This window comes from Opisthorchis viverrini (genome assembly GCF_000715545.1).
Source record: "Opisthorchis viverrini unplaced genomic scaffold opera_v5_112, whole genome shotgun sequence".
NCBI classification, from domain to species: Eukaryota; Metazoa; Platyhelminthes; class Trematoda; order Opisthorchiida; family Opisthorchiidae; genus Opisthorchis; species Opisthorchis viverrini.
The window spans coordinates 559,925-587,811 of record NW_008751770.1 but is presented as its reverse complement, the minus strand read 5'-3'; the positions used below and the strand labels follow the sequence as shown (position 1 = coordinate 587,811).

The window sequence follows — 27,887 nt, the reverse complement described above, 5'->3', positions numbered from 1 at the left end:
CGAAGGTGCGAAACCGCAAGCGAGTATAATGAACCCCAAAACACCGACAAAATGGAGAGCAGTTTTTAGGATTAGTGCTTTGTTTCCTATCATCTTGGGCACACGAGGCCTACCATTATCGCCTACCGTTAGGACTTAAGGATGCATCACTTGCAGCGCTTTTATAGATATCACAGGCCGATAGAGTGATTTACTGCTTTGTCCGGTGTTCCACCGACAGCTTGTTGTATTCGGAATAATGGTATGTCTGTTATAATAAGGTGTTGACTTTCGCTGTGATACTTGATCCAACCGGCTGTAGTGTAACTCAGAATCAATATTAATAAGTGTGAGTAGTCACCAAATTTTTTGACCGCAGTGTGATTTCATTAGGTGGTTAGTGTAAAAATGGGGTTGAGCACTTCACGCAGCAAACGGTTCCATCAAGGTTTGGAGGGATCATCAGCTAATCTAAATAGCCTGTGGACTATTCGCTTACAGCTGGAGGCCTAAAGGTGGTAATCAAACAGTCAAGTTTATTTCTCGATAGTTCACAGTTTATTCACAGTGCACCGTATTCTTTGTTTCTGTCCTCTTTAATATTCATGGCATCATTTTGCACTTGACTGCTTTAGTTGGTCAATTTAATCTAATGGGCAGTACCACTGTGCTACGCTTCAATCACCCAACTTAAATTGATCCTGTGAAGTCTTCAGTCTAGCTGCTGACTTCACACTTAGTGGTTTTTTGTATCATTAAGAATACCATATCTACTTCCGCCTGATTCCTCGCTTGATTCCTTCACTATCTGGCAAAACTTATTTGAGTGTGCATACGGACCATTTACTTACCTGCACTGGTAACAACTCTGCCAGTGGTGGGATTGAAATGCGTTTCGTTTGGAATGTCTTTGGATACCTAAACAAAGTAGAAAATGTTTGTCTGATCGATGAATATATTATGAGCAATTTTCTCCAAAAAGTGGTGTTCTACTGGTGAAGTTTACCTTCACTGTACGTAGCTTTCTGTACCAATTTATCTCTATGTTATCCGGAGAATCACATAAAATATCTACCACATGTGGTGTTAATATAACCGTAAAATTTTTGATGAGAAACGGTGCCGAGCGGTTTCAGTTTTTTCAAGCCTATAAATGAAACATCGAACTGCTGACGTTTGCTTTAACTCGCGGACCCGCTCAACCAAAGCTCCGGCTCATTGATTTTAAAACAATCCAAAATTGACACTCGGTGATGACGTTTTTAACTAATAACTAACAAATTAAACTCATCCTGATTAGCGATTTCTAATGTTTTCGGACTATTTGTGGGTGTTTGGAGGCTAAGAGTAATAGAGCAAACGGGTGTGCCCTCCACACTACAAATAAACAATTGCTCTGATGAGTAATCCAACTTTTATTGCTGTTTAACCTTTCACAGTACCGGTAGTAGGCTGTACAGGTAACATAAGATAGCCCTGTTACTTCCACACTAAGAGATAAATACAGCATTTTCCTTGTGTCCACAACTTTCAGTACAAACGTCACGCCGTCCACATGATCTAGTTCACATGACAAAAACTAAACAGCAATACAAAATGGAGCGACAAATGTCAACACTTACTCCGATTATCGGTTTTGAATTGCGTACAAAAACGGGATGGCGGGTTGCATGCATATAGGCTTTGGCTTTTAACGCTGAAATGGAGGGAATCGCAGAAGGATAAACAGAAAATACATTACGGCTGAATCGCAGTTTGTACTCCCCTTAAAAAGTGAGTTGCTCTGGCTGCTTTCTAGTTAAAGTAAATATCAACATTTCCTCCACGGCATGCATCCAAGACCCACTTGCCTGAGTGGACAAAGTAAATGCAAAGCTGCACCCGGACTATCATTGACTCGTTTCACAATCATACACCGCATCATTTCAGAAAAACGCAAGGTGGATTGTGTGGGTTTGATGTCGGCAGAAAGCGACCATATTTGATACACATTTTTCAAAATTTCTCCTGGACTGATAGCCAAGGATAGCGTCAGCTGTCCCTTCACCAACGTCATTTTGAATTTATTAAAAAACAATAGGATCCTTGGAAGTTAAAACAGTGATATGCAAGGCATGTGGGTGATGCATCGTAGATGCTATTGACGAATGCATTCCCCGAACGAAAAATCTCCTTCACCATGTAATATGGACTCATTCCTATTTTGCTAGCAACGGCTGTTGTAAACCAGTCAAGAGCTACGGTTTTCTAACAGAAACTTAGCAAACGTTGTGCAAACTACTTGCAAAGTTAAAACTGATGAAGACTGCTGCCGGAAAATAAGTTGTAGTAATGTGACTAAAACTAGATCGCAAATGGGGCAATGGAAACAACTATGCTTGTTAAGGACTTCTGTATCCAATATTTACTGTAAATTTATAGGCCCATGTTTCATTCTATCCAGGTCTTCATGGTTTCATCAGACACAACTGTATGCCAAGTAGATTTTCTATCCTCTCATCATTGAACACCCAGTCCATTTGCTTACCAGAGAATATATTAGGTAAAACATTATCAACGCGCATTTCTACGCCCTCTAAACACGCCGCTTTTTAGACCAGCATCAGTTTTTTTTGTATACATAATCATATCACACCACCAATACCTGCAGTGTTTATACGGAATAGATGATTCAACCAAAAAAACTTTTTCAAACCTCTAATTCGGGATAATTAGGGAAACAAGATACTGTTAAATTGCAAACTTTATACTAACCATTTTTTATTATCTGGCTGGAAATGGACAAGATTGGCATAGGAAGTTTTTGCCTTTGACTTACTGTTAGTTGTCTATATTTATGTCTAAAAACTTCTTTCTCTCTGTGACTACTACCTATACTTTCAGGCCCCATTGTCCCTGGCAAAAAATACCTCCTAAAAGAGATTTATTCTATTTAAATATTTTAAGGGCTCTTTCAATTGCACTTTCTTCAGGATACCGAAACTATCAGCAGCATACACTTTTTGACCCTACACGGAAACGCTTTTCACTCATTTCAGCTGATATCCTATTCTGAAGAATAGTTTACTTCTGGGTTGATCTACCGGGCAGTCATTATTTGGGGCCATTCACGTTGACTGAATAATGTAGACATCCTTTGATAAAAGAATATCTTTATCATTGGACTGTAGCTGGTCTGTCGCTGTCTTTTCCTGAAACGTACAATATCCACTGATTACAGACAGCATCGCGGTCCCCAGAAGACAAAGTGCTTCAAATTCCTGAACAATGCTGGCAGTTGACTACGAACACCACGGCGGCCAAAACTAATATTCGGGATTCAGCACTCCAACTTGTAAAAGGCTTCTGAGAAACCAAGAAGCAGCAGCTAAATTCTGAGGAGCCACTTACAATTAACGAATTTTTCAAGGCGTAAACATTTCGAAATCTTTCACTCTTTCCACTCTGTAGTAATTGAAGTCTTTTAAGCAAAACAGGAGTTTTATTCTAGCCCGAACCCTCATAGCTTTGGATGTCAGTGATTGTGAACTTATGGGCAAATATGTTTCTCGGCTGCCAACCTCCCACCTTTTTGTTGCGAATTTGCAGCACCAGTTCGTCACTGAACATGTACGTCTCTTTTATCGCGCCAAAAGCGAAGTAGTTAAGCAACATATGTGAAGGTCGGGTTCATATGTAAACGTAACGTTTAGATGGATCCTGTCAACCCTGGTGCATATGTTTTGGCTCCAGAGTCTACCGTTTGTTGCTTATTCATGTGGCGATAGCAAGCAAGGAATTTAAGGGTCAAGAAGGGACGAAATCTATACTTGTTGCATATTAGACCCTACGCGACAAAGGAAACACCATATGACAAATACAATGATTATATCTGTCTTCTTGGTTTCCAGTTTTCAATAGTGCATAGTAGAACTATCTTGTGTCTCTGCTGATGTAAATGATAATGCGGTACTGATAGAGAAGTTTATATTTATGGCACAAGTTCCTTTCAACTAGTTCCTTCCGTGATGTGATGCCTCTAGCGAAAAAAGACAAACGTGTTTTCGTACTCTGGATTTGCTTCGTTTTTGTGCCTCGAGTTTCATGCCCCTAGTTTTTTTAAAGTGCTCCCACACTGAGTGGACAATAGTGAGATAACGGTGCGTTTATTACGCGGACCCAGGTAAGTTAGTTTATTAGTGGTTGTAATTAGCTGCAAAGATTATTTTCTCAGGATGGGGGTTTTGAAATAAAGGATTTGTTGAAAACAAACTAGTAGACGGGAACTGGTGTCCACTGAGCGGCCGCAGACCACTTCTTTAGTCGGCATTAGAAAATGAGGCTGTTGTCTGGTATGACGAAGCTTGGGTTCTTATGTGGCTATGCAAAAAAGTAGTATAGATGACCTTAAAAGTGCACCACCACCACCACAGGGCCCTTTTGCATAATCATAGAGGGCTGGTATATTAAGATAAATTGTTATTGAGATATCGGATGAACATATGAAAACTATAAATTCCATTACTTCTGGAAGGCATTATTCTGCTACAAGCGTAGGAATCGGTGGTCGTTCGATCACAACCACCAATCAAACAATATATTTCTGAGTTCCAGATGGCACCAGAGAACATTTTGGATGGGGCAAGATACTAGTTATCGCCGGGTAAAATAGGCTAAAATAAGCTTGCAAGTCTAATTAGTCTGTGCTTTCGCGGGATACGTATACCGGAAAGTGGTAGGTGTTGATCAGTGATTTGATGTGTTAAGGGTATCTACGTCAGTGCTATAAGGTCAGTGGGATTATAATTGTGACGACGGTCTAGTTTCGATAGGTTGATTAGTGATCCCTGGACGTTGATGCGTGCAGACAACAGCTCGGAGAACTTTAATAACGCACTGTCACAAAGTTGTGTGTGAATGCATGATATCGGCTGTGACAAACTGAGGTATAATACATCTTGTATGAAAGGGTGTATTCACCGTGTCACAACTTTCTAAGTCCATCTGAGCCGGTACAGATACGCATTCTAAGATGGACTGTGTTTTGCGTGTTTGAAATGCTGAAGTCTACAAGAACGGTTGATAATCTTACATTTCTAATAACGAGAAAGACGGTTGCGGAAGTTGCTGTATCCAAAGAATCTATGAAACTGCCCACCTGGATAAACTTGCGCTTGGTTCGACCACATGTGACAGATCCGAGCGTCGCAAGATTCTGGTTAAATAATTTGTTCCGCGGGACAATTCAGCTAACGACAACTCCGTCCCTATTCTCCTGTCCCTTTGTTGTTTACTTGGTAGGTGGGTACATAGATTTCTCTCAATTCCTTCAAGCAGACGTGACGTTGTCGCTGGATATTTTGGAGACTCGTTGTTCGTTTTCGATCTGCCGTTCTCGACCATTCCGAGATTATTGTTAATTTGAAGAGTTTGAAAGTTTCTTGAACAGCCGGAGTACAGGACACTATTGTGATGCTTCGTATGTTCTGTTTGGTGTTGAGGTTAATTCAATTAGGCAATAGTGTAAACAGCTTTGAGTTCCGGCCTGAGATTATCGACTTTCGCCCTTATCACTTGCGTCCAAGTCAACAAGTCAGTGAAATCATTTGGAGGAAACTATTACTGCTCTAGCGAATGAATAAATGCATCTAATAGAGCTGAAGATGGTACTAACTTGAATTGTGATGCGGATAGCATAGAATCTGGACGACGTTAATTTAAATAACCACCGAATGTCTTTCTTGTCTGGTTTTTTCCTGTCATCTTGGGGCTGACAAATTCAGCCGTTTTTTTCCTTGGTAGCATTGACGAGAATAACAGTATGTATTCGTCAGCATGGTAATTTATCCCAAATGGTGTATGCGTTGGGGCTGTCAGTCTCAAGATAGATGTTCTATCCACAAAATCGTAAAACTATGCCAGCCGAATTCTGCAATAGCAATCGAGCTTCCTGACCACACTCGGACATTACACTGCACTACAACAGATAATAGATCAGTTTTCCAAAAAGACATTTCAGTAAGTTTGATCCAACATTTTGAAATCCGACCGGCAGTGATTAATTCCATTTTCGACCTAACGAAAGACGTTACTGAGTGAAATCTTCAAGCCACCTTTGACACCACTACTGAATTTATCCGCCGTAAAAATCATCAGTATTTGACTACAAAGTGAAAGAGTATACCTGATGATTTATTTGTCAACTGCGCAACTGGTATATCTAAATTTTAAATCAAGGTGGTTTCCAGTCTACCCATTGAAAGCCGCTCAGTTATTTATGGGGATCAGCATCTAAAATTAAAGTACCGGAATGTGAAATTATCCAGCAAATGCTTACCATCGTTGTGATATCTCTGCATAAAATGCTTTTCACAATGAGGAGTTCCGTTGATCCACCATCGATCTGATATGCTATAAATCATGGCATCAAGCAATAAATCAGTAAAAAAATTAGGACAGGATCAGCAAAAGGGAACAATTGTAGATAATACCATTACGTATTTAAACCAGACGAGTCGTTGCATATATCCACAAAATCTGTGGTAGATTGCAATTTTTTTTGTTTACTGACTTCACTCAGAAATAGCCGAAAAGCATGGAGTCCCTCTGGAATCTCGCGCTGTCCTGACAACAAATTATGCACATGATACCTATAGATTGTGTCTCAGTAACTCGGTGATTGTTCAAAACTCTCAACATCGCTTGTTAGAAGTCGTAATTTCTACTATACAGCGAAAGTTCCAAAACAACTAGCCCACAAGGTGCTAATTTGTGGCATGAGTTCTGCTTTTTCCATCCGGACTCCACCTGTACATGGGTAGCATCCGGACAAAAAATCCTGAAAGCACCGTTATCCACATTCTTCTGAGTTGCCCAAACATTTGGACATCACACAAATGTTCCAACGAATGTTTTAATCTGATTGACCTGTTTATCTTGCTGAAAAAAACCTTCGGACTGGATCGTGACGTAATCTATAAAAGGGATCTGTCGAGAGGTCACAGTTTGTGCATGTGACCGTGGCGTAAACCAGGATGAAGCTAACAGTGAATGTTATGCATGGATATTTAGAGTGAGACTTCCGGTAAGCAGGTACCATTATGACCAACTTGAAAAGCTTGTGTCCACATGTCAAGGGATGCCGCAATCCTAGCTGACCGACAATAATCAGTTGTTTTCAGTTGTGGGATTTGCGGGATGTGCATTTTGTTCATATTCCCACCACTCTTGGTTCAAACGTCGTCCTCCTGTTTTGGCGTAATAACAGTTACTGGGTCGTCTTTAGATGGGTCGGGCAAACCAATCACAATCGCTCAAGCGTGAACACGTTCGACTGTTCAGATGTGAAAATTCAGATGCGTCCAACGTGCTTTGGTGGAGTAGTGTTAACACGCTCACCCCGCGTGTCAGACGTCCGGCAAAGAGATTGGGTATACAAAGCTGGTGAATTCTGATAAGAGCGAAACTCGACTCCATTGCCTCCCTTTGGTGTGGACTCACCAGAATAATTACGCCAGAACAGGAGAACGACCGTTCAAACGAGGGTGGTGTGAATATGAACAATTATCCGTTGACAACAAATTTAATATAAAGCAACAAGCTTTTAGGGAACTGTTATTTTTACCTTGTTCCGAACTAAGCAGTGAAGACGTGCTGAATCACTGCAGAGTCGTGTGTCAAACTAGAAGTATCAAACTAGAAGTAATGTTCGCAGGACAAGGTGGATTCTACGCACCAAAAAAAATCGTTTAGAGAAGCTTCTGGGTCTTTTTCTCTTAAATGTTCCATTAGAACCGCAATTCTTAACAGACTGACACAGCAGGCCCTGGATGACTCTTGTGGGATCTTCAGACCAGTGGCCTTGTTCCAGAGGGACTTTCACTGTGGTGCATCATATTGTCATTTGACACCACATTTTCTCTGAATCAAATGTACATACTCGACTCTAGAAATGAAACCCCATGTAGACTCGATTAAAGTGAATGGATGGTCCAAAGTATTTCAGAACGTTTTCTTAATTCAGTATATCTTTGGCCAGGTTTTACCCACCACCCCATGCTGCTTGTTGCGTGCATCAAGCTCTTTTCCAGTGGAAAAGCGACTCAGCACAAATTACGCCAGTTTTATAGAATCATGTAACTCACCTGACCAGTTGATTACATACAGCACAACGGACACAGTTACGGTGATAAAAACTGCCAGCACGCTCGACCAGTTCGTGAGGTAAACAAGCTTTCCGACATCGTTTGCAATTGTAGGTTCCGTTCATCGGTTGAACTACCTGAGAAATGAAACCAGAAACAATAAAACTGGAGAATTAGCGTTCCATTGCGCATCCGTGAGCGTAGTTTTCCAGGTGTCACACATATCGAGTAATAAATTGCAGCATACTGATTTTCGTCGTGCTGGAGCAAACAGAGGCAATTAACTTCAGACTTAAGAAAATTAACAGAGTAACAACGAGGTTTGTAGGCACTGTCAGTGTGACCGAACTCTCTGTATAGATGAAGTTGGAGCCCGGTGACGGTCAATCGAAAGCGGCTTCTTTAATGGTGACAGTATACATGTGCGCATGTATTCGAATGTTAGGCCTGTGAAATGAGCAAGTCGAAAAAACATAAAATCCATCCAAGAAATTAACGAATAAGCACTTTGCTAAGTATTCCGTAGCGATGCGAATTTACTCTTCTGAATATCGTCTGAATCATGGTTTGTCCCCTACAAGTATAAAACGCCTGACGTGATCGTCACATGAACAAGGATGAACAGGTGATGACACAATCTTGACTGCATTCGTCTCGATTACTGAAAAAGGACTTTAGTTAGAGTAGAACTGATGTTTTTTGTTCAGCCGGTCTCCTTGTTCAAACTGTTGCGTTTGTTTGTGTAACCTACTCAAAGAGAATGCATTGACCCTGAAAACGGACATTTCGTCGCGGAAGCTACACAAAATACGAACACGTGCTGACGCTTACAGATCCATTAATTGGACTTTCACGTAGCCTAGATTTTGGAAAGATGGGTGTCAAACTTAATGGAATGTTGAGGATACGTACTTCGCGTCTTAAAGTGACGAATCCGAAAGCGCACAAAGGAAATGGCAATAACGACAAATACGCACCTCACTGAGAAAAGGCTGGTTTACCGGAACAAACTTCAGGAATGGATAGTTTTGAAGCGAGTCGATTGAAAGTGTTCCATTGGGTTGAAACGCTGGAGAGGTGAAGCGAAATCCATAGAACCAAATGTACTCGGAAACGCAGTGAACTAGAATGCTCGTGTGGTATCAAGGAAAATAACAATATTTTTACCTCGTACAAGCAGAAACACTACGTGCAAAGTCACCAAAAGATTCCCGATCATGTCAAAAAATCGGTAACTGAGTTGATTTGCGAATCTTTGCCAGTGTGTCGGATGCAGTGCTTCATTTTTAAATTCTTCCTCAAATGTCGAAAGGACATTGTCAGTGTGCTGATGATGTCTTTCAAAATGGTGTCGAAACCAAGAGTAAGGCTCAATTGAGAGACCGATTACCGATGAAAGTTGTTCATTTATGCAGTGGCACTTTGAATGTAACCTAAATTGGACAACTGCTCCAAGCTTATGCTGCCTTATGGAACCAGGATAAGCACTGGATAACAATAATGCATGCTGCAGACTTAGCTAATTGAAACGAAGAGAATATGCTCTGCTGTATAGCTGCAAACCGAAGTAGGTAGGCTTTTGTTGTCATTGTAATTTCCCTTTGGATGAGAAATTCCTGCAAGCCTGCATATGCAACTCAAGGATGGTCGCTCTCCATTTACCTCAGACATTTTAACGTGGTCATGAAATCTCGATGTTGATATAAGTTGGACTTGTTACAAGTGCATGGCCTGGTTATGAAGGCTTAATTAGAGACCTCTTTAGGAACCTCGAAAACAGAACGAATAATTGAGTGCTTTCCGCCTCCAGGTCAGCTCTACTTATCAGAATCTCTCTTGTTTTAGGTTGATTAAACTACTCAAAGTTTTCTTTCTGCTGCTTTGAACCAGATAACGGTAGTGGCTGTCCGGAAGACAAATATATGTGACCCACGGTAGAACCAGGCTTACTCACAAGGTAGAACACACAGAAACCTCGATATTCCACAAAGGTCATGAACTTTTCTTGCTCTAGGCTCCCACAGATTTTTCCAAAACATTTTTATCTGTGATGTTTTTTAGATATTTTACTTAAGTTCAGCTGCATGAGTGACGCCAGATAAGTACATTTGTCATCATCAGCGTAAAAGTGAGAAATCGCTAGCTTAGTCGCAGCGCTTAAATAAGTATCTCAACGTTAACGATACACTAGAATCAAAAATGGGGCATTTTCTATAATTTCGGAAATCTAGCTTGTTGCTTCATCCTTTGGGTTTAGTGAATTCAAATAGTTCCATCATACGTCAGTACCAGTGACCAAAGAACTATATGATTGCCAGTGTGCGGAATGTAAAGGGGTGCACAGCAAAATAGTTGATGAAATGTGCCCTCACCTTCAGGATTTTTGGGACAGTTATCTTCGCAGTAAAGTTCGCCGGATTTCAACCGAAAGGTATGTATGCTAGAAGATAAACATCCGGATCAGCAAAAAAGTCACACAACTTTTGGCACACGTAACTCAGTTCCAATGAGAAAACGCGGCTACCATTTAACTAGATACACAGAAAAAAGTGAAATAACAAGGAAAATCTGGATCCCACGTAAGAGATCACATGCTGGATGCCTTTGTTATGTGGTTCTGATTGGTTTAAAACTGCATATTGCCCAAACAGCACTGCTGATTGGGCGTTCGCTTTTCTGTGTCACAAAACAATCAGAAAAGAACTGGAAAAAAGCAAACAAACATGGGTGCGCTTAGCGTTTGTGGGTTTCTCTAGGAATGGATCATTATTTGTTGCGTAATACTGCCGTGGAGAATGAATATAGAAAACATCAAGTGTGTGTAAAATTTTGAGTCACGGAAACATATCTGGAATGCGTGATTTGGACTGCTTTGTCAATACAAATTGAGATTGTAAAACCCAAGGCAAAGAGAATTTATTTTTTGCAACATCCGCCTTATAAAACCCCTGAGTATAAGACACGCATTTTCCAGAAATGAAACCGTTGCCAGACCCATAATACTTCGTTTAGACTCCAACCTGGATTCCGCATTGTTAAAAGCATCCTGTTCGTGCGGTGAGTGTTAAATACACTAATACAAATTTGTTGTTGGCAAACAACCTGAAAATTGTACTACCCAGCACTGAAGATGTAAAATTTTCAATTCCTAACATTTCCGAACTTTCCCTATACCTTAACGCTGTTACTGTATGTATCACAACATAAGCTGTACCACATAAAAGAGTCCAGCACCACAACAATAATTCAACGGTCATCTTCAGTTCTTCGAGTATTTTCACGGGACAACTCGAGTGGAATCTCATATGTCAGCTCATTAAACTTCAGCTGGAAATCCAGGAAATTCTATTATTTCTCCCTCAGATAAAGTCTCTTAAGTCATTTGTATAGTGATTATGGTCTACGGTTTGAAACCCTCTATGTACTCGCTAAGTATATCGAATGTTGGAAACGCATATCTTGTTTAAGGCTCACTGTTTGTGAGCACAGACGTATACAAAGCACATATTCTGATATACAACAGCATCTTAGTGTGCAGTGAGCAAGAGACTTGTAGAGTTGAGGATCTGAGTCAATATAATATATCTCCGGGGCCAAAAATAAATGCCAACTTCGTCAGAGGCACATCCCAGAGGAGAATTTGCATGTTTGATGCTGCAGTAAAATGCCAACCCAACCGTGACAACGAACGAAATTAGAAGCATTGTTGAATCACATAAAGAGCTCTGAAAGAAGATGCAAGCAAGGCAATTAGATATTAACTTACTGTGGAAGGAAAGAAGCGCATTCAGCGCTAACCACCGCACATACATATGAATGCAAAATTTGAGAGATATAACTGCTAGAGAGGTCTTGGGGCTATTTTATGGCAGCAGGTGAATCCCAGAGGTGACGGAATTGCTGATTTAAGTTGCAAAGAATAAGGGATAAAAGTGATTCACAAACTCCATTAAAAGCCGTCAGTCTATAGTTTAAAACCGTACCGGTTTCACTCAACGAATCAAGATCAGATAGCCAAAAATGCCCGAATCTCAAATGATGATCAGCAAAGATTCCAGCCCGAAGATTATGAAACTACCCTGGATACCATCGAAATGGGGATTGCATAGATAGTCTATTTGTTTACATTAGGATAAAATTTACTCCTAAGTGTAAAAAAAGGTGGAGTATTTTCCACGAACTTGTAAATGCTTGTGCTAAATTAGAAAGCATCAGTTAGAGAATTTCTTAATTCAGAGTAGACAGAATAGGCCAGTCAACCTTAGCTATCAGAATCCCCCTCGTTCTGATTGATGGAGGCGAAATGTAAAGAAAAGTAATGGAACGATTTAGCACATCCGAACCTTTAAATGTTCTGAGAAGTCTGACCTGAAGTGTAATCTTGAAGCTGGATGGATGTAAGTAAGAATCCAAAAGGTTTGGGGATGACAATTTTTCAAGGTTGCCTTTCTTCTGGTCAGTGATAGTTATCTACAGCCTACTTGCAGTTGTAATGATTAAGTGATGCATAAAATTTATTGTAAGCTGTACAAAAATTAGACATATCTGAAGCTGCATAATTTCGGTGGGAATGTTTTTCGAAGTAGGAAACATGGAAATTTGGTCGGGACGTAATCAGCCTGAATTCAAGCAAGCTGTGTTCAGGCATTTAAAGTGCACTAATTTCATGGTTGTCCTTCAAAAACCAACAATTGTTCCTCTACTTGACCGAAGCACATTAAAAACATCAAAGTGTGGGAACAAAGCACTGAGAAAATGCTAATAGGGAAGTCGTAAAATGGGAGTCCAAAGAACTTGGGAGTACAACAATTAAACACTTTGCATTTTGATTTTACTTTTTCGACATAATGTGCACTAAATCAGCTCGGATACTCGAAGAGAAGATATATAAGTTGGCGGTGCAGTGGATATCGAAATATCTCTGAAAGACGTTGCGGGCTACCAGGCAGCGACAACTTCCCGGCACTGGCCATTAAGCAACTGTTTCATGCCATATATTATTAAAAAACAAGCAGCCAAGATCTTTATACGTGAACCTTTATGGTTGAGTGATAGAGCCCTAGTATAACCACCTGTTAATTATTGACCATACAAAACCAACTTACTCGAGAAATGTACCGCAACGTTTGCATTTGAAGCATTCTCGATGGATCACACCACTAGGCATCTCAAGGCATTTGTTGAGCGGAACGTGTATCCCACAGACACTGCAGAGCCTTCGGTTCTCTTGTTCCAGTTGAGGCTCCTATAATACATTTTTGCTTTTTAGTTACTTTTTGTTTTCACAAGTTTAGAGGGGCAACAATAGGTCAGAAGTAGTCGAGCATAAAACATAATGGTAAAAGCATTTGCAAATCGAGAAAACCACCCTGCTGAATTTTCATCCCTTAGCGTGGTCAATATGGAATAGCTGTGATAATGTGAGACTAAGGGGTGGTCGCAATGTTGACCAGTCTTACGCGTTTGACTGTTGTAGTACAGAGCTACTAACTGGACTTTCTGGTATCTGAGCCTCCCCAAAACCCTAGTTTCCCTCCTTTTCGAACAAAGCATTTGCCTCACTTTGACCACTCAAACAGCTTGTTAGACGTTAAACACATCTTGGCGGAAAACATGCGATTCCTAGTCCATTCGTCGACTCAAGACTCCAGTCACTTTGCTCTTGGCAAAAGGTGTCACGCAAAGCCCAACCTGGCAACGTGTCGAAACATTAGCAGCCCCAGTGTTTTCATTGGTCTGTCCCCCTAGTTCGGCAATCAACCTGCATAAGGTTTGTCGCCATAGGAGGAGAAACTGTCGCCAAAACTTATGATTTATTCTTATTCGGTGGCAAAACGTGTTTACTTCAAATGCATAGCTCGGCGAAAAGATTAAAAGCCATCTGTGTAACAACCAATAAATCCTATCCAGTTGAATGCACTTATTCTCAAAGTTTCTCTTCTTCAAACAAGACAACTGATTTTTGAGTTTCTTGTGATTCCGGCAACCTCTTTCTCAACTGCAAACTTTTTCTAAGGAACACGTTGGATATATAGACAGTTTGGGTTACGAGGTGTTTTTTACAAGAAAATCATCTAATGGCCGCCTTAAAAGCAGTGAATTTTGAATCAAAAGTTTCATAGTGAGAATACTCGTTGTGTTATGAACCCCACGGACTGACAAACAAGCAGAATAAACAAGATCGACAATTTCGTCCACGTGCCCGGTCTCCCAATTTAGCCCCAAACAGAGCAACCAAAGGGGCTACACCTACACTCAGCTGACCGTACCACTCGGTTTCACAAAGGTGTCCCATAACAAGCGTTCTCCACCCAGCTGCTTACCACCTGCGATCAAGAGCGAAATTTTGACTCGGCCAAAAATAAAGCTACTGATAGCTCAAGTAGACACATCTTTTGGGTAGCTGTTGGATAAGGTTTTTAAGCAAAATCACGGAACAATGAGCTAGAGACCTGATCACCACAGCTTATAGAAAGAAATTCCTTCTTACGAAACCATAGGTTTATCAACTAGTGGTTTGTTCTACTTGCCTGTAAACACAGTCCTCTTTTCTTGTACACTGTATGCTCAGGAAAAAGCAACACTTTCTCAGTTTTGTCTTACCAGTGTTCTTCCATGAGCCTAACCTCCAACCAAGAAGCATTTTTGATGTAATGACCGACGTAACTGCTCTCTAGCATTGTTTGTTATAAAATGGCATTAGGGTGTAATAAATCGTTATAGTTCGATAAATTACAGTGAGTGGCGCATAGAAAAAGATGAATTAACGAAATATACAAATCAACTGCAGAAAAACGTCGGCAGCAAATCAAGCTGCAAATGATCTGAATCACCTACTTTATCTTCACATAGTTTACTGCATTGTAAATTCCCCTTGATATTGTCCGTCTTCTTTGGAGATTCGACTTTTTTATCAATGTCTAAAGTGAACAGAATAATAATATTCGACGAGGGGAGACGTGAAATTGTGATGAACGTGACAAAAACTTGAGATGAAAGGATTCACGTATTGTTCTAGAAGCACACTTTTGTAGCGTTAGTAAAATAGCAGGACAAATCTTGAAGCTTCAACCAAAATATGCTAGCTACAATTCAGACAAATAACATATAAAGGCGAAGTCTTTTGCAATACTTTGTAAACTCATTGCTTTGGGACTCCCGTTTAACTCCGTAACGCTCAACTCAAATCGTAAACAGCATGACCACTTGTTCTTATTGTTGAACTTATACTCAGAGTCGCAGTCTTTTTTCTTCTATCTCAATTAATGTCCGTTTGCTAAAACGATTGCATTCCCCATATATTCTGGTTTCTATTGTGAAAGGTTCCCTCATGGAGCATGTGAAGTCAGACAATGTCGCGAAGTTGTTTGAAAGAGAGAGATACAGTTAACGGGAGTACAGTACAACGCTGATCGCAACTCCTCCACGAGCGCTTGGCTTGCCACGCCTATTCTAAGCACCCATCCTGATTTGTGTCTTCCAAACAACTATAAATGCCTCCTCCATTGGTTATTTTACAGGGCTCCCACTGAAATGTGTGCACTTGTGGTTGGGCGCCTTTCATTAAAATATAACTAAAGGTATTTGCTTAATATCTCAGAAGACTAACTAACTGTTTTGGATACTTGCAACTTAGCAGCTTGTTCTATGAAAACCTGGAATGGTGGTAAGCTTAGTTGGTAGTCTTTGAATACGTGAAGCGGTGCATGTGTTTCCAAACATACTACTCAGATACTGGCACTGATACCGAACAATGGCGTTTATGATTTGATGAAAATTGCTTTATTACGTATTTGCAAAAACAACAACCATGCTCAGTACCTAGCCAAATCTTTGCTAACATCCTGAACCATTCTCGTCGGAAGTGAATTGGAACTTACGACCATTCGGTACCGTTAGTCGCTGTGGTTCCACATCGGCATTCAGATGACTGAAACGAGATGATAGAATAAGTATCACCAAACAACCAGGGAGTGGTCCCGTGTTAGTAGTTGTTCTTCAATAGTTCGCGAAATTTGAGTACACCAATTGTAAAACGAGTAGCCAGGAACCAACTAATTGCATTGTAATTTGACTTAGTTGCACTAAAGCATAAGGAGAGTCGTTCAGTAGAAACAAATGTGTGGGATGATAGTATTAAGCATCAGCGGTGTCAGTTGTTACCCCTTTTTACAATTTGCTCAAAGCACTCCAAAACCATGCTTTTCTGGTTCATGTGAAATGTCTTCCCGCATGTTCCACTTCCAAATGCTTGCAAAAGCCGCACCATACGGTGAAATCACAAAGATAAATTGCTTTATTAGAGACTCCTAATGAGCGATAAAACGATGGTAAAGCGCTCTAATAAGAACACTATTCTGTGAAGATTATGATATATCTAGAAATTTTCACTGAGTAATCATACTACAATCGCATTAAATAGAACATTTGGGGCAGACGTTTTCAAAAGAAGAACACTTACCGTCAGTGGGTATGGAACAACGGAAGCTGCGCAAACGTTGTTCAGGTATCCCACCAAGGAATTTGGTTGCTTTTCAACTCATCCAGATGCTGTTAAGAAGCCCTATGATCAAAACATTTAGCCTGTCGACATTTTCATCATGTACTAGATACCTCGGTAAACTTTGGAACTAAAGATTCCTAGCAGTGAATCCTACTTCATTAAGGCGCAAAGTAGGACAACTAACTCACAAAGTTCTCACGCCATCTTTGTATCTACCATGGCAAACACAGTTGGTTTACGTCTGGAAAAGAAGCCTTACTAGAAAGGAATGCTCATAACCTATCATCACCTCAGCAGGCCGGTAGACGTTCCGCCACTTTCTATGCCTGTTTTTACTGCTCTGACAGCGAATGCTGGGCAATTTGAGGCCCAGTACACACCATTTTGATCATTCGGTCGCCCTATAGACCAATCCCAGCTTCAAAAAGCATTTTGTAACTTTGGGCAACATCAAGTTTAGGGAGAGATGCTGGATAGAAATAACAATTATTTGAGAGATTTTTTACTTTCAAAGATAACATAAAGAATTCAACCGACCAGCTGCACTGTTGCTTCGCATTTCATCTCCCCTCTTCCGCCACTTTTTCCAGAAAAAGAGAAATCCCAATGACTGCTTAATTTCATATTCTTCGCGGCAATGACATACAAATCACTGTAATACCTCGTTTTGGTGAGTCGGTATTTCTGTGAGAATCTATTCACCGCTGGTGTGACACAGCAGTCATGCAAGCAAATTTGACTCTGCTCTGGGGACGGTAATACCTGTGCTAAAACCCGATCGTGAAACATTTGGCACTTCCAAAATACAGGACCACATAAAAATTTATGCACCTATAGAACCGGGGCGAGACGGTCCAAGTGGTTAGAGCGCGAATTTACTGATCAAGGGGTCCGTGGTTCGAATCCGACCTCCGCCACTCGACTCCCCCTGTCTAGGCTTGGGCAACCTGGCAACATCCCAGCCCTCGTGCTTCCTTCGGGTGACATGGCAGCTAGGCACCGGAAGGGTGCTACAGCTGAACGCTTATTTATTTTATCATTATTAACTGTAGAATGCTAAACCAGACAGTGAAAAATAATCAAGTGATGAGACGCTTGGAAAGAATCGTCAACATTGAGGCACGCCAAACCAGGGCCAAGCTTCTTTGTTGAGTTTCAGCAAAATGAGCCTTTAAACAATAGGCTCACCTTAAATCGAAGCCGCAATTCTGACAGCGAAAGCAGGAATCGTGAAACGTTTGTTCCGGAATATGAACCACGTCGTTTCCAAGGATCGTACGACTGCATGCTCCACAAATTGGGTTTCGATTCATTTTTCTCTGAACAAAATGTTGAGAAAATTCCTACTGGTAGATAGAACGATCAAAAGAACCGATGCAAATCTTTTTTAGTATAAAGCTGAAGATGACCTTGGCCCAAGAAGCCTAAAGAGGTTGAGTTCATTACATTATAGCAAACGCTGTTTGTCTTACTAGGAAAAGCTGGAACAAAATATGAGCAGTTTATTGCGTCATTTGAAAAAAGTGTATTTGATGCGGAAAGTCATTACTTACATTTGTTGATAGTTCTTTGAGACCCAACAAATCCCCTTCAGCCTCGGGTCACCAGTAGAAATGCGTTTTAATTCTGTTGTATCCAATTCATGTAGAAACGAGCGTTTGGGGCTCACACTTTTGGTGTACAACTCAGTAGTAAACACCACAAAACAAGGATCTAACACCAGTAGCCACTTTTGGTTTTCAACAAACCGATTATCTAGCATTCCTAGTTCCCTTACAAGAGCTCCCGGACACTTCCACTAAGACATTTTACCTAATTTAATGATTTCATAGGCAATTGCTGACCAATTAACCCATCCATTCCTTCAGCGTTTCTGATGCTTCAGTGGTTGCAGCGCTGCTCTAGAGGCTGCGCCGAAATATTATGCGACATTTATGCTGCCATGCACATTGTTCCATCTTCGGCTTTTACCTGGTTTTACATGACTTTCACATGGCGGCTAAATGAATACCTTGCCAAGAGAACTCACTATTCGCACTTGCAGGAAAAATACCAGTAAAGCCAACTTTTCTTGGCCTTTTTACTGGTTATCTGACCTGTGAAATTTCGCCATCAGAACTACCCCAATAGTTATTCTGAATTTATTCCACACACTCTCTCCTATATGGCACGATTATTTTCATCTAACCCACCATAAAGACTGTGCTTCCAGTTTTCACTTAATTGCAACTTTTGACTGTGTACAGATAACATTCTTTTCTGTAGCTCATTCGGAAACTGTTTTTCATCAAAAGCTTTGCCTTCTCGAAGCGAATGTACTGTTAGGATTTGATAACTTAACGATAGATAACAGCACATTTTTTTTGAGAAGGAGCCGTTTTCCTTGCAAAATATGCCAACTGATATTGGCTGGAGTCTGCACTGATGATATGTTCTACATTAGTGTCGAAATGCCTGCACATAAGGCGGTGGGCTCGGCGAGCAGACCAGTGGCCGCATGATTAGCAAACAGCAGTGTAATCAGCTCGTTATCTTCGCAAGTATTGTGCATATGTTACGTGGAACTAGGAGGTTCTTGGTTTTATGAAACACTAATCCAGCAATGGCTCAAGAAAGCCCGGTCAGAGATAATTGTTCACCGTAGCTGGATTTCAGTCTGGTTGTAAAATTGTTGGATTGCTTGAACAAAACTAGTCAGCTCCTGGGCATTAACGGCATTGAAAACTTGTTGGGACAGCAAAATTACCAAACTAATGAGTTGCCCGTTTCAGTGCGAATAAATTGCACTTGAACAAGATCCAGTGCCACTAAGCCTTTGATCATTCATGTTACGATATGCGGCTTACACTTTGACTCAAATAATACAAATCAACACTCTTGAAACAAAGCATACGTCACAGAAGGCGCAAAGTACTTTGAAAACTAAGTGCCAGAACCTTGAGAAATATCAGCACCGTAATTCACTTCATAGGTGCAAATGTCATTTTAACCAGTATTTCTTGTCCAGAGCGATGAAATAAAAACAAATATAGTATGTAAGACAGTTATTTCACATGTACCTAATGGTGGATGACGTTTTATGAATTGTTTAGAAACCGTTGACTGTTCGTGGGCAATAAAATGTTTTTGTTGCTAGAACCGTGCAGTTTTAAGTCCCGACTTTTACTTCCAACGAGATACGTAATGGGTGAGAGCATAAACACTTATATCGTTCTGACCTACCGGTGCTTCGCTGTTGTAATTTCCATTGAAAAAGTGCCCTTCTAGCCTCTCCAGCTGTGTGTAGAATTCCGTCTGTAAATAGAAAAATGCACAGCTAAGCATATGTAACTCCAGTTACACGATTCAACTTCGCACATCTCCACACTTTGTATTGTTTATTGGCAGTACAGCAGGGAAGTGTCCACTGCAAAAAACAACTAGTTCTACGTGGAATTAGACATAAAAGTGAACCGTTTTCGGAAATGTAAACCCATCAGAATTGGAAAATTGTACAAAATATTTTACAATACCCCAGTGATGGACCCATCCCAAATAGATCTGCTAACGGATTCACGTGATACGTGTTGGACTAATTCAAAATATCGAAGAGATTTCTTCAATTGCTGTCCCTTATGAGAACCATACCAGTCCTGTGTATCAAACAAGAGTAAAAACTTGGAGAAATCTTATCTATTTGATGTTCCGGAAATCACGAAATGCTGTTAAAAAGGAAACGAAAAACCACTTTTGTGTCACTTTTAAAATAAATCATGAAAAAAGAACATAAGGATCGGACAGCATACGTGTGCATCCACATCCCTGGTTCAAATAGCTCTCCAAATCGCCCAAAACAAGTTTTCTGCGGTGGATTTGAGAGCAAACATTTACTCACGTTTGATCCCATTTTTAGTGTATACTCCGATGGGTATGGGACTTTGAATCCATACTACCAAATGTACGCGACTACTCCAATAAGCCATTTTGGAATTGTTACCTTCCCCCCAATGTCTTACATTTGAGCATGTTGTTGTACGTTTTGTAGTTCAGCTACCAAGAAAACGCAGTAAAACCTGCAGGCTTTGATCTGCAAAAAAAAGCTTTTCACTTTATGAATGACAGATTTATCTCATTACCTGGGAAGTTCTTGACTTTTTTTCTGTACCAAACAAAGCATGAGGAATCTTTACTAACCATTTCTTCACAAAATGGAAGCCAATCCATGCCGAGACAAGCACAGTACAGGTGTTTTCCTTTTATCGAGAACCATCGTCAGTGTTCATTTTTAAAAAAACTCCAGGGAATCTCGAACTTGAGGCCACTGGCCAGTAGTTTGAATACTCATCGGTCTGGCAACGAGTGGCTAATCAACAGTGCTTGGACAGGATTTAGCGCAGCCTATCTTCCATCCATGAAATCCATGTCACGCGGTTGCGTCCCAAATCTCATCACACTACCAAAAATGTACGAGGAGACGTTGAGGAAGCTGTTTTTTGTGTAAATAAAACATTTTGCCATGGTGTGGAGAACATTTTGCTGAAGGGCTAAAAAGAAACCGGTTAATTAGTGCCCTTTACTTAACGCTTACTTAGGAGTTGTTTAATGTCAACTAACCTTGAAATATTTGTTCAGGTAAGCGTTTATGGTTTCCGATCCTGCAAACGTCCGAAGATTTCTTGTGGTCACGTGCCATGAGCCACTGTTTGAAATTAAATTCCAGATTGGTCTGAAATAATCTTCAGTTTTTGTCCATCAAGAGAGTGGTTGTTTTCTATCCACAACCACTTCTTCAATAAAGGTGAGTCTCTGAGCACTTGAAAGTTTCACCGTCCAAAACAAGTGACTGGTTCACAGATATTTTCTAGATAATCTTAAACATCTGAGAAAGATTCTTCCTTATCTTGCAGTTTTTAGGGATTATCGTGCATTAAATTTACCAGTCAAAGTCTATCCAATTGTCTTCTTTCGTGTCAAATGTTATTCCTCTAATTTTCACTGCAAGCTGCGTGTAGATTGCAGCTACTCAATGCAATTTACTTCTCCAAACACCCTAGAACGCTGGAATTTTCAAGATCAAAATGACGACAAAACCTAAGCACTTCAAAGCCTTCAGTTGGACAAATTCTCCATTAGCTTCCGGGTCCAACACAACGCTGAGATCAAGTTAATCATGCTCGCTGACCAAACGATTTTAGTTCAGCTGTTTAACAACAATGTCTTGTTTGTACTTTTTGCATTAATAGTGAAAACCGGATGAAAACTTCGGTAGAATTCCATGGAAACAATGTCAATCAGCATGATGTACGTAACCAAACCGGCTATTGTTTTTAACAATATTACTCATCTAAACTAAAGGATTTGTAGTGACTATGCGGTCTATTTTTTTCCCAAATCCTTTTTGCAGCACCTACAAGCCTTTAAAATCAAAATATTGCGTATATGAACAGTTTAAGCAGAAACTGGTGATCAACAATGTAATCAGTCTTTTTCCATTTAACTGCAGTTGCTTTGTTGGAGCTATTGCATTTAGCACTATGGCTAGTCCCAATCAACCTTTCTGTCACAAATCAGTGGAACCTAAAAGAAGATGCAGCGGACTAGATCTTTTGTGCATTATTTCACACGAAGTTTATTCACTACATCATTTTAGATTAGGTTTCTTGGCCCACATATCCACCTAACAGTCGTCTTCTTTGCACCAAAGTTAAGATGGAATTCATAAACGTCTAACAGTTACCAGCCTACCGCCAAACGCATTTCCATTTTAGGAAAACTTGTCATTTTCCTGTTAACTGCTCAGTTAAAATGGAATTTTGATGTACACGGCAGGATCTAACCCTTGCATTAATATCTACATGGCGATTACCAAACGTCGTATCCAAGACCTGATCGAAATTGATTAGTTCAATTTTCCTGACGTCCAATCATATTTGAAAACTACCGAAGAACCAAATTCTAACAAAGCTCTGGAGCAAAGTGGCTTTCAGGAGAAGTGATAAATCTGGTGATTAAGCAATACAATCCGAACATCCACGAAATCAGTCGAGTTTTGCTGCTGATCTTTAACTAATTTTTCAAGTATCAGTGAGAAAACATTCATGGATGTTTCCTGTCCAAGCCTGATTAAATCTGCATAACTCCCACATGAGCACTGGCAAAGGAGATTCTAATTTATGTATACTCCTAAATAAATTATACCAGATCCACGGCAGACCAAAGCACAGTTCCAAAAAGGTCTCTCTTGAGGAAGACGGTTGAAAACATGGAATATATTGACATCTTCCCTCGACTCATACTGGCAGTTTGGTCACTGGTAGCTGGCAAATGCACATGTAATCAAGAGTTTGTCTACTCCAGTACTAAGAGCAATTTAGATAATTTGGCATCTTCACGGTGAGCGCTCGGTGTAATGAAGAATCAAAGGCATAAACACATGCAGTGATCTTGTGTGTTCTCCTCTTTCCGTTTATTTCTACATTTTTACCGATAAACCCAACTGTCTGATTGCAATAAGACAAGTAATCTTGATTTGAACCGACAGCCATCTTCCTTGCTAAATTTTATGCCGAACTAAAAACTAGGAATTTTGCTTTCCAAGAATAAAATTTCGTTGGTTAATTCATTTGACAATTAAAAATCCTTAAGTTCTCCTACTTCTTCTGTACCAAGTATACGTGATTTTTTCACACTAATCCAAACTGTTTTGGGGTGAAATATTTTGAAAAACAACACCAATCGTTCAGCTGTAACACATTTCCTGTGCTTAGCTGTCATGCCATCCGAAGTAAGCGCGAGGGCCGGGATACTACCAGACAGTGGAAGTCGAGAGGCGGAGGTCGGGTTCGAACCACGGACCTTCCGATTAGTAAATTTACGCTCTAACCACTTGAGCCATCTTGCCCCTAAAATAACACCAATGACAATAAAAGCTGAAGAAAATGATTTTTTAGTGAAAATTCTGAAGGTATGAAATTCAAAATGAGACTTTATCTCACAAATAAGTTTACTCTATGCAATGCTAACAAGATTGCTCGTTTGTGAATCTTTGGAGTATGCGTCTGAAAAAATATCCAGAGAAATTCGAGCCCAAACTACTGTGGCCAAAAAAACATCATACAGTGGTCGGCAAAGGCCTTTCGGTTCAAACTACTATCTACTTGAAATTAGGGGATGGCACCAGTACATGCCAAATGATCAGAAGTTGATTGGCTCCCCATGTAATGTTTTGTAAAACCAAAGACTTAATTCCAGAAAAGCACAGTTGTCTAACAAAGTTTAATTTGGAAAACTTGACCTAGCTCTCTGCCCAGGGCCAACCTAATAATTCTGGAAACTCTCTAACGCAATTAGCCCAAACTGTCAAGCAGTTTATATCTACAGATTTGTATAGCCTAGTAGAAGAAAATACAAACTAATGAGCTTTTCCCTCTAATCTGATAGAAACAAGGTAAATATGGCTAAAATCATCCCATCTTGCCTGTGGTTGCAAAGCGTCTAAAAGACCAAAAACCGTCACCAAAATTAATTATCCATCACAACGCGCAGAAATGATTAGCAACTGGTAGAAAATTGGATGCACACGTGTGACACCTTTGTCCCCCGGAGACACGCTGGCGATTGATTTATTTTGACTGAAAGCTATTGATAATAGTTAGGGCCTTTTATAGTCCCATACCAGTTATCAGTTGTTTCTCAGTAATAACTGAAGAAGAGGCAGGGAACCAAGAGCAAAGGGAACGAGCAGTTGCACGCTATGATCATAATCTCCTGAGGATACTGATCGTAGCTGGATGGGGTTAAGAAAACTGCTCGCAGCATCGGGAACTCCGACTGTGCTGCTTCGGAACGTGTGCACGAAATCTTAGAAAAGCTTCTGTCACTTCTTGATATGGAGCACCGTATCCCTTAAGCATTTGGGCGTTTTACGACTGGGTGGTTCGTAACATGTCAGCTAAAACAAAGCCTGTAAATAGACAGATGGGACATACGCAACCAGAGTGTTCGAGGAATTCAGTAGGCTACTTCAGGCTAGAAAGCACAAAAACTGTTCAATGTAAATCACAAAACAATACTGAAGAGAATATCTATTAGTGATTTACGAGGTAATCAAGGATTGTAGAATGATAGAAACAAGCCGCTAAAACACAGGACAATATGTTTTCAAAGCCTTCTCTCTAGACGCGCTGTGTCAAGATAGTGTGCCTCAGCTTGGAACCCCATTTAGCATAAAGAGCCACTGGGTGATCCAAGTATCCATCAGGCGCTACTCAAAAGTGGTGCTGAATCGCACCGCTCTGCCCCAGCTAAACTGCTCATATTTACTGGAAATATACGGCAGAGTTTCCATTACTTGATCTATTTCTATTTAAAGCGTACCTAAGGTGAAAGTCACAGTCGTACATACAGGGATCTAAAAGTTGTCACAGCATGGTCATTGTTTGTTTTAATGTCCCAGCACTCAATCAATATTTGAGACACAAATGTGACGGCAACTTGTGAGGTCTCGATCAGTTAGAGGGTGTGTTGATTACACTTTTACACTAGGTGGAACGCTTGAGCACATGTTGCCAAACGATCGGTGTTTTCCTAAAAATCAAGGGGAATTGTGGTTATGCGAATAGGCTGAAAGTAAAAAGTGATACTGTAGCAGTGGCAACTCCGCGGACCAGGCAGTTTGCTGATGTATTAACCCAAAAACCGTGTCATCTGGTCAACTGATTCCGATTTGTATCACACATTCAAAGAAGCCCATCGGCGTTCGCTAAAGCTTTCCGCCTCTAATTCACTCCTTGCAGACCTCAGTTTTTCTCAAAGGTTCTTGACTCTTTGAAAAAACGATAAATCATTTGATTCTGTATGAATCTATCTGTGCAGTATAGTACCAAAACCCTCTCGGCTTCTGTTTGGCACCTACAAAATAATGTACATCTGCGAGCCTCATATGCATGACAGCAAAACAAATATCATAATGTTTACCCCGAAGAAAACCAAACCCCGGATCGGTCAAATCTGCACAAACGTAGATCACATTGTTGAATTGCAAGTAGACCAAAGGCAAGGAAGACCGTTCCCTACATCTCCTAGAATTGGATATTAATACCAGAAGAATTAAGAAGCCATGAACATAATGTTCAAGCAAACCCGTAAACTGCTCATCCGGGCTCCTTTACAAGCTAAAAGTACACCATCCCTGCTGGCATGGACCTGTCAAGGAGTTCCTCCAAAACATGCCGTACTAATTTGAACTGTATCTTAAGCAGAATCCTGGGTCAATAGTTTTTTCACGCGCGTTTCTCTATGTTAAACCTGTCTACCCAAAATGATACCAATTTTGTTCGGAAAACAGCATAACTGAATGCTAACTCTGATCATCACGTAGGGATTTCCCCAGGTTTTAAACTCGTCGCAGCATTCAGAGGATCTCGTTTGTTGTAGCTTTGATTATTACACACACCAAACTAAATCAGTGCTTAAAAATGTCGACGTAGTACCGCCTTCATTCTAGTTTGCAGAACCGAGTCGAACGCTGCATGTATTACTGGTTACAACTTGTACTGCACCAGCATGGACGTTTCCCAGTTTTCAATCATGTAGAGTTTCAGAACTAATTTTTTAACAGACTGATATCAGATTGGGTACCCCTTGAAGTGTATTGTCTGTTAAGCCCTGAGAGGCTAGCCCACAAAATAAGTAATTTAAGAGGAAGACGTTTGTTACTAGACATTTTCAAGACATTTTGCGTCAAATGCTAGCTGAGCAAGTTGGAGGGTCAGAAGTTGTGTTTCTTTGAATATGGGTTGATATGACCCATTGGAACCAGCTATAATTTGAACCAATACTGCTTGTAAGTCCCACACCAACTTCTCCGATTTAAGCTTGTGAAGGTTTCATGCTCCGTCGTCTGTTGCATCGTTCATGGTGACCGTTCGATTGCTCTCTGCGTTATCCATCAAACAACACTTGCCCTTCAGAATGATACGCGTTGGGACGGTGCAGCAGTCAGTTCCAGTCGTCTCAGGTTACGCAGACAAAACTCATGACCAACCACAGTTGAGGGACACCGTCACTAATGTGCTAAGACAGGACTAGCTGTCTTGTCTAGGAGTTTCATTTCAGTCTGAACTGAATAGTATGACTCCGAGTAATCATGAAGAATTTTCAGATCAGTGACACTGGCACAATTTCATGCATTCCTGTAGCTAACCCACAAAAATGAAGTGTTGAATATAATTCTGCCTACTTTTCCTGCGTATAAGACTATTATTTGACCAAAAAATCTAACTTCTGCACTTTTAAAGCCAAGCTTTCGAACCTTAACTAAAAGATCAAGTACTCAGGACTTCGGTAACTTCCATCTATGTTATCTGTATATTTATATTTGACTGAGTTCGCCTTTTTGCATTCTGGTATAACAATGCAGCCTATTATCAAATAGTGAATATGTGAATACACCTAATATCCCTTGGTTGGACATGAGTTACGCGTTCATCCGAGGCTATTATTCAGACTTATGTAGCATATGACCTTTGGTTTTCACAAGAAACTCATCTGAATCTCTCGTTTATGATGTCCTACAACTGAAAAAAGCTGCATACAGGCCGCCTCATGTTTCAGTTGGCACGACATTCGAGATATCGCTGTATATTTTCATAAAGAAAACTACTCATAAGGTTGCTGAAAACTCTTCGACAGCCCACGACCGGTTTCGCTCTTCTTAAGGTTCATCAGGTAGACACAGTCCCCGAGTTTCTGTCAACCTTATGATCTACTTGAAACTTAACTAGTCTGTTTTTGCAAATCAATTTGGTTTTCACGAGAGACTCAAATGAATCTCTCATTTATGGTATTCTACAACTGAAAAAACTGCACACAGGCCGCCTCATGTTTCAGTTGGCACGACATTCGAGATATCGCTGTATATTTTCATAAAGAAAACTACTCATAAGGTTGCTGAAAACTCTTCGACAGCCCACGACCGGTTTCGCTCTTCTTAAGGTTCATCAGGTAGACACAGTCCCCGAGTTTCTGTCAACCTTATGATCTACTTGAAACTTAACTAGTCTGTTTTTGCAAATCAATTTGGTTTTCACGAGAGACTCAAATGAATCTCTCATTTATGGTATTCTACAACTGAAAAAACTGCACACAGGCCGCCTCATGTTTCAGTTGGCACGATATTCGATATATCACAGTATATTTTCATAAAGGATTCAAATAGAACATAAGGTTGACGGAAACTCGGGGACTGCGCCTAACTGATGAGCGCCAACAAGGGCGAAACCGGTCGTGGGCTGTCGAAGACT

The 27,887-nt window shown here is 40.5% G+C and overlaps 1 protein-coding gene across 1 annotated transcript; it reads right to left on the bottom strand.

The window, feature by feature from the left end:
- Nucleotides 1–831: 831 nt before the first annotated feature.
- T265_13877 (hypothetical protein) lies at nucleotides 832–16,032 on the bottom strand (the record flags this gene model as incomplete). Its single annotated transcript, XM_009170945.1, has 4 exons — nucleotides 832–897; nucleotides 8,103–8,239; nucleotides 14,940–15,022; nucleotides 15,983–16,032. Coding segments are annotated over 4 exons (333 nt in total), but the record flags the coding sequence as incomplete, so codon positions are not given.
- Nucleotides 16,033–27,887: the final 11,855 nt, after the last annotated feature.